Raw genomic sequence first — 8,541 nt, forward strand, 5'->3', positions numbered from 1 at the left:
CAAGACCTAATCATAAATTTAAAAACAGATGTGAATTCTCTAAAGAACTAGATTAACACCAAAGCCAATAAAATTTGTAATCACTTTCCTTGACAATGCAAATAATTAGAAAGTTAAAAAATAATTAATATCAACAATTTTGATTTCTTAATTTTTAATTCTACAATTTTTGTTCTCAAATTTTTAAAATATTCACGAGTTTGGTCCAACTGCATTCGTTGTAAGAATATTTTGCGTAAAAAAATAAAATAAAAACAGTCGAAGTGGAAGATAAATTGTAAAAGCTATTTCATAAAAAAAATTCTTATAAAGATTAAAAAATATTTGTATATATATGAGAAACTAATAAAAAAGTAACACGAAATATAATAAGTTAATTTTTAATTTAACTAATTAAAATAACTAAATGACAAATCGCTAATCGTTAACTTCTGTCTGTTGTCCCTAACATTTTCTTTTGTATTATTATTATATATTTTAGTGTATCGTAATGCTCTATTTATACCTCGTGAGTCGTGACAATCGTTGAAATTAGTAGACACTCGTGACAATCGTTGAAATTAGTAGACACGTTTTATATGTAATATTTTTTTAAAATGATTAATAAATGGTAATTTTTAAATCAGCTTATACGTACATTGATTTATCTTTCTTGTCCAAGTAAAAGAAAGATATTTATTTCACGTTTAACGTAACGATTTGTCATAACTGTCACACTGCAGAATAATACAATATATTATTAAAATATATACTAAAATAGTATAATAATAATATTTATAACATAAGTTGCTAAGTAAGCAATTAAAAATATCTAATTATATATAACAAAATATGTTACTATAAGGTAACCTACAAAAGAAACATCCACTCTAGGCACCTCTTATAGTCTCTAATAGTTATCTTTCAGCCTATTTTTGTCCTACTTTCATATATTGTATGATCATCATAGTCTAAACCACGTGGAAACATGTAAGGTAAACTAGTAAAAATAAACAACACATATATAGGAAAACAACTTATAACACTAGCAATTTAACATCACTATCATCATTAACTAGTTCAACATACAACACACAACACATAAACAACACACATCTCAACAATTCTTTCACAACACATCAACACATACAACTCATATCATCAAAATATCAAACTCATCAACACATACGTCGTCACGCATTTCAACTCGGAGATCTCCTACAAGACAGGGTGAGCAGTCTGAGTGGCTAGGTCCTATTGAACCAACAACATAAAACTTTTTTGGGCTTGCTAGGTAAACAAAAAATTTGGATAAAAATTCACAATACGATAACGATTTCTCAGACTGTCACTTAAACAAGAAAATATAGTACTATGTCAAGATACGACAGTTGAGTTTAGGCCTACCACGACATTAGCTAGCTCAACTAAGCCACCTATGTGATTAGTCTACTAACTATCCTCCAAGTACTACAATCCTCCGATACTTGGTTAGGAACTAAGTGTCCAACTTCGTACTTTACTCAAATTGGCCACTTGTAATTGGTATAACTCGACCTAGCCCCTATACCATGGTCGCTTTATACATGTGTGTCTCGACATTGTCTACACACGGGACCAATTAAGTCCTAGAGGAGAACAACACATCATTCACTCCAAGGGACAACTTCCCAATGAGGGTTTTTCAACAAATTAGGCTCTTAGAACACCACAACTATCTCAATCTGCATAATGGGATGAGCAACTTTGAAAATATTTCCCCTAGTCCTAGGGATCAACAACTCATCATCATAGTACAACAAGTTATCATTTTATCATCTCAACTATCAACTCATTTCAATTTTAAACAACACAGTAAACTCAACAACTCAACTCACAACTTACGACTCAACCATCACAAAGTAACATCTTTTCAACACATAGTACAACATACAACTTTATAACAACATACAACTTTCATCTAACAACTTAGCATCATAGTCTACTAATAACTTTTGCATCATCTCAACACATCTACACACTTCACATCATGCTTCTCACAACTCACAACATTATCATCATCCACTTCACAACTCTCAACTAGATCATCTCATCATATTTTACAAAATATAAATAGTCAACACACAACATATAACAACTTTAACAACTTAATTTCAACATGCTTCAACAATATCATCTTTTCTACATATAATTGATCAACACACAACTCGTAAACAACTTCAACAACATACAACATATTCAACACATAATACAACTCACCCATCATGTTTACAACTCATCTATTATGCCAACTTACACAACATAAACAACATGAATGAACTTAAGCACCCAAAACAACTTTCAACTTAACCAAATCACTTATTGTAAAATGGTAACCTTCACCTAAAATAGCACATATGAAGTTATACTACTCCTATAATGCTCATCTTTATCTCATATGAAAGATAAGAAGATTTCCTACAACTCTCAATGAAGATATCAAGTCCTAATTCAATCATCTACCTTGTTAAAAAATGTAAAAACCGTACCAACTAACCTAAATCCTGATAGTTTGACCTTTGCTCATTAAAAAGGTCATAATTAGAGTCCTAGACCTCTTTTTTAGATAATTTCAGTGTCATTGAAAAGATAACATCCAAGGCTACAACTTTCATGAAGATTCCAAGATCAAATTTAGTCATCTATCCTTGGCGCTGTAGCGCTCAATTTAGTGCTCCAACTCTAACTTTTTGCCAGCTTCGTTTTCTCTCAGGGCTGCAATGCCTAACTTGGAGCTGCAACTCTAGGTGTCTGCCAAATCAATTCCTTCCGGGGCTGCAGCGCCCAAATTGGAGTTGTAGCATTGGTTTCTCTCACAACTCCAGTGCTGGTTTAGCACTCCAGCACTGAGTGTAGAGTTTCTACACTTTCATGGCTTCCCACATTGTTTTTCACCCAAATCCATCAAAAACCTATAATCCAAAGAGACCCAGCACATGCAATTGCAAGAAAACAACTCTACCATTAAAATACAACTCAGAAAACATCACATAACACACATGCAACAAGAATCCGATCCAAACCACCACATTTTCTCCTTTCCACTCAACACCTCACTTTCTACTCAAATGCTACACAAATTAATTCGCATGTAGCCAACCCATCAAACAACACCACTTTCATGCTACAAGCAACAATCAATGGTAAATTTCTAACTTTCCTTACCTTGGGAAGGAAGAACGCCGAATCCAAACGAGGAAGAAAGAGAATATAGAACATAAATGGTTTGGGGAGGAAGATTCCAACAATAGCTTTGTAGCTTTTCTTACTCCACTAATAACTAGCACCTTCAAGAAAATCAATGAAAGAGAAAGGGTTCAACACTTGAGTTTCATGAATGAGGAAGAAAAGAATAGAATGCAAGAAAAACGAGAAGGAGAGTCGTGGGTCTCACATTTAAAAACAAATAGAATTGTTTTTACAGTTTAATCATTAAATAATATATGTTCATAACAAAATTAACTTATAAAATAAAAATTATTTTTATTTATATACATTTTAAGTATAAAATTTGTTGTTCTAAAATAAAAAAGTACGAAATTTGTGAGATCATATATTTTTAGATATAGTATGATAATAGTAAGATAATTGTTGTTCCGATAAATTTAATAATAATTATAAAATAAATTATAATATTATCTTAAAATATGTGATTAAATTTAATTTAACTTTATAAAATTAATTTTTAAAAAAATTATATATATATATATATATATTGCTTTTATATTAGCATTAGATTGGATAAAAGAACATATATCTGTTTATAAAAGGTGAGATCAACAAGATTCTCGATTCCTCGTTTGAAATTATTTATATAAAAAAAATTATATTAATATTTATATAATTCTTTTTAAGGTTTAATAAATAAAATTCACTTTAATTTTTTAAAAAATCATTTAAAAGATTCGTCTTAAAAAAATATATAAATATAATTATTTTTTTCATTATATTTTTATTTTTTATAAAAAATATTAAATAAAAAAGTCTCACCTTTGAAATTAGATAGTATGTTAGGTCAACTCTTGTTTGGAAACCATAACAGACATTAATGAATAATAGTTAAAGTAATAAAGAAACTAGTCCAATCATCAATTAATAGATCAACCAATAAAATCCATGTTTTTCCGTGGTGAATATCTCGTAGATTTTGTTTAGAAGCTTTCCACGTATATATATGTATATATGACAGAAGAAATAAAGTAAGAAGTAATTTTCAGAGACCACGCTGTTCTACATTCACTGTGGTATAATTAGTAGTTATCTAAATATGTTGTACCTGATCGGGTATTTATCTGAGATGATATTTTATAAAATATTTTTATAAGGTTATTAAACAAACATACTCTACAATGATAAGATATTATCCGCTTTGAGTCTTAGCCTTCACGGTTTTGTTTTTGGTCATCACCCAAAAAGCATCTCGATCATTGAAGTATGTTTGTATTATATAAGTTGTTATTATTTGTCATATTTTATCGATGTGGGACTTGTTTGAATCTTAACAATATCACTGTTATCTTTATTTATAATAATATTTATGTTATAGATATGAGAATCTATTCTTACAATGTAAAAATAATATTTGACAGATAAAAGTTACTTTATGTAAAAATAAATTAATTTCTAATTGTTAATTTTGAATCCATTCTTGCAATGTAATACTTAATTAACGAAATCTTTAGTTATGAGCTTCTTGAGAAATCCAGCTCTGGACTATGTTTCATAGAAAAGAAAATACAAATTGATTATCCAACGTTTTCAAACTGATTTAATTTTACCGTCATCAATTTCTACCATAATCTACCCAAAAGGGGTTGAAAAGGATCAAATCCAAAACTAAAACAAGACACAAGACACATCACAGGTAGGTTCCCATCAGTTTCTGAATGATCATAAAGATTTGTCTGCTTCCTTTTCATGCATCATATTCATATGTTTTTAGAATATTATTGAAATCTTTTGACATTCCCCACTTAGTTCAGCGTGCGGTGCAGTTCACCTGCCAAAACCCACAGCTTTAGCTTTCCCTTTACTGCTGGGTGCTGACCCATGTGAACAACTTGTTCCTGTCTTTGCTTCATTCCTAATCCTACTTAGCCACCCATCAATTTCATCAATACATTCCTCACCAACTCTTTCAAAAAAATGAGCAAAATGTGATATTTTGTTATGTTACTACCCCTTTCCTCACAGGTCACAACCCATTCCATTCTATTCATAGCAATTAATATTTTGAACCCTCGAGGCTAAATCATTCATTCAAAGTCCTTGATTTTCCAAATCTTGTCCCATGTTCAACATGCTCCTCCAACTCTTGTTTTTCTTGCTGTTCCTTCTGATCCCAGCTTCATCTCAGCCTAACCAGATCTTCTATGCTGGATTCAAGGGTGTGGGAGGCACCAACATGACCCTCAATGGAGTAGCAGAAATAGAGCACAATGGGGTACTGAAACTCACAAATGATTTAAGTAAAGTTATAGGTCATGCTTTTTATCCGACTGCTTTTCAGTTCAAGAGCACTAGTGATGGTAAAGCTTTCTCCTTTTCCTCCTCTTTTGCATTGGTTATTGTTCCTGAGTATCCAAAGCTAGGAGGGCATGGCCTTGCTTTTACTATTGCAACTTCTAAGGATCTGAAAGCACTTCCAAGCCAGTATCTTGGTCTTCTCAACTCAAGTGACATAGGGAACTTCTCCAACCACCTTTTTGCTGTTGAGTTTGACACAGCCCAAGATTTTGAGTTTGGGGACATCAATGACAACCATGTTGGAATTGACATCAATAGCTTGGCCTCCAATGATTCTGCACCTGCAGGTTACTACACAGGGGATGGTGATTCAACCAAGCAAAATCTCACTCTCAAGAGTGGGAAACCAATTCTAGCTTGGGTTGATTATGATTCTTCCCAAAGTGTGATCCATGTTACAATTTCTCCATCTTCTACTAAACCCAAAAGGCCACTCTTGTCCTTCCCTGTGGATCTTTCACCAATCCTTAAGGATTCCATGTATGTTGGGTTCTCTGCATCAACAGGGTTGCTTGCAAGCTCCCATTACATCTTGGGTTGGAGCTTCCAAATCAATGGACCAGCTCCACCCCTTGATCTCAATAGTCTCCCACAGCTTCCAGGGCCAAAGAAGAAACACACATCTCTGATAGTTGGGGTTTCAGTCTCTTGTGTTGTTCTTGCATTGTGTGTTATCTTACTTGGTATTTACATGTACAGAAGATACAAGAATGCTGATGTTATAGAAGCTTGGGAGCTTGAGATTGGACCACATAGGTACTCCTACCAAGAGCTCAAGAAAGCAACTAAAGGTTTCAAGGACAAAGAGCTGCTTGGACGAGGTGGATTTGGGAGTGTCTACAAAGGAACATTGCCAAACTCCAATACCCTAGTTGCTGTCAAGAGAATTTCACATGACTCCAACCAAGGCCTGAGGGAGTTTGTGTCGGAAATAGCCAGCATCGGCCGGCTTCGCCACCGGAATTTGGTCCAGTTGCTGGGGTGGTGTCGCCGCCGCGGTGACCTCCTCCTTGTGTATGATTTCATGGCTAATGGGAGCTTAGACAAGTACTTGTTTGATGATCCAGAAACAATCCTGAGTTGGGAGCAAAGGTTTAAGGTCATAAAGGATGTTGCTTCAGCCCTTTTGTATCTGCATGAGGGCTATGAGCAGGTTGTCATACATAGAGATGTGAAGGCTAGCAATGTGCTGTTAGATGGTGAACTCAATGGAAGACTAGGAGATTTTGGATTAGCAAGATTGTATGACCATGGTGCTAACCCTAGTACCACAAGGGTGGTGGGGACCTTGGGGTATTTGGCACCTGAATTGCCTAGGACAGGTAAGGCCACACCTAGCTCTGATGTTTTTGCATTTGGTGCACTTTTGCTGGAGGTGGCATGTGGTCTCAGACCACTTGAGCCAAAGGCATTGCCTGAAGATATGGTTTTGGTTGATTGTGTGTGGAAAAAATACAAACAAGGGAGAATACTTGATGTGGTGGACCCTAAACTGAATGGTCATTTTAATGAAAGAGAGGTTCTCATGGTGTTGAAATTGGGGCTTTTATGTTCAAATGGTGCACCTGCTTCTAGGCCTAGTATGAGACAAGTGGTTAGGTATTTGCATGGAGAAGCTGGTTTGCCAGATGAGTTGAGGAAGCCAGAAGAGGTAGGTTTCCAGGAGGGATTTGATGAATTCTTGCACTCACTTGAATCTCCTTCCTTTGATCAGATAAGCACAAGTTCCTTTGGTAGAAATAGAGACACGGATGCTAGTTTTCCTTATTTTGCTAATACAAGGTGATTGTCTACATTTTAGAGTTGTACTTATATATACTCAAGACATTTGTTTATTTTATCATCCCATGATGTCTCATAATTGAAGAGAGAAAGTTCTTGTTATGATGAATTAAATCCCAATTCAGGAAGTTTGTATTATAATTCTGTCCCCCATTGGTATCCATTTTATGGATTCATATAACATCCCCCTTCATTATGTACACTTGCTAACTTCTTTATTTCGTTGTTGTGTCCAAGAATTGATGAAACAATTAGCTTTCAAGGGAATTAGAGAAATATCAGTTGAGTTAGTTAGAGGTTGATTAGACTATTAGTTAATTAGTTACAGATTGGTTAGGTTGTTAGTATATAAACTCTTATTTGTATATGCATTTTCTCATTCCATGTGCTCTGGCATGTCTCATAACAAAGGGCTCTTAGTTTTATCCAATTTTGTGTAATTGAACTTGAAATGTCTTCTTATCTGATCCCAGCTAGAGCATATCAAAGACATGTTTTTCCTCTTGAACAAAGGATCCAAACCTCTTAGTTGAGACAAACTTCAAATATTTTATAAGAGCAACAAATTTCATCTTGTTTTGGTGTAATCTCATCCTTTGTAAGTTGCTTATACCTTTCATTTCAGCCTCTAAACACTGTCGAATGATTAAAGTATTCCATTCATGCTGAAAAATAATTAAAAGGAGAATTTTGTCCCTCCAATTTGTTGTTATTGTTATTGTCATCCTTTACTGAACTCTAAACTTACCTTTTCTTAGCAACTTTGGTCTTGAACTCTCTGCTTTTGCTGATATTTTCTGAGCCATTTCCATTGTTTTGAAAGAACTAAAACAAAATTTTTTAGAATCTTCACTGAAACAAAAATAAGCTTATGTCTTAAATTTAGTCATGTTCTAATGCTATGTATTTTAACCCAGCTCAAATTCACTTTGCTTGGCCTATGGTCTAATATAAGTCAAATAAGCAACACTTTATAGAAGTAAAAACTATCTGAAAATATTCAAGTTATCTTCGAGTTTCCAAGGAAAGAAGACTTAAGAAGGAAGTTCTTTATATATATATATATAGAGGAGGGTTCAAACGACACCGGTGTAACTTTTACTAAGTGTTACACCGCTCAATAATTTTATATTAAATGTGAATTTTGAAAATTTAACCGTTAGATTGAAAATTCATATATCTTAGATCATATATGTCAAATTTTATATTAATTTA

The 8,541-nt window shown here is 33.6% G+C and overlaps 1 protein-coding gene across 1 annotated transcript; it reads left to right on the top strand.

Annotated features, from left to right (window-relative positions):
• The first annotated feature begins 4,904 nt into the window (after positions 1–4,904).
• LOC109818178 (L-type lectin-domain containing receptor kinase S.4) lies at positions 4,905–7,751 on the top strand. Its single transcript, XM_020383582.3, has one exon. The coding sequence runs from the start codon at positions 5,309–5,311 to the stop codon at positions 7,328–7,330; it is 2,022 nt and encodes a 673-aa protein (XP_020239171.1). The 5' UTR covers positions 4,905–5,308; the 3' UTR covers positions 7,331–7,751.
• The last annotated feature ends 790 nt before the right edge of the window (positions 7,752–8,541 follow it).

This window comes from Cajanus cajan, chromosome 3, assembly GCF_000230855.2.
Source record: "Cajanus cajan strain Asha chromosome 3, NIPB_CcT2T_4, whole genome shotgun sequence".
In the NCBI taxonomy this organism is placed as follows: domain Eukaryota; kingdom Viridiplantae; phylum Streptophyta; class Magnoliopsida; order Fabales; family Fabaceae; genus Cajanus; species Cajanus cajan.

What these genes read in the sequence shown, in the direction of transcription:
- LOC109818178 (XM_020383582.3), top strand. Translation starts at nt 5,309, where the DNA reads ATGTTCAACATGCTCCTCCAACTCTTGTTTTTCTTGCTGTTCCTTCTG.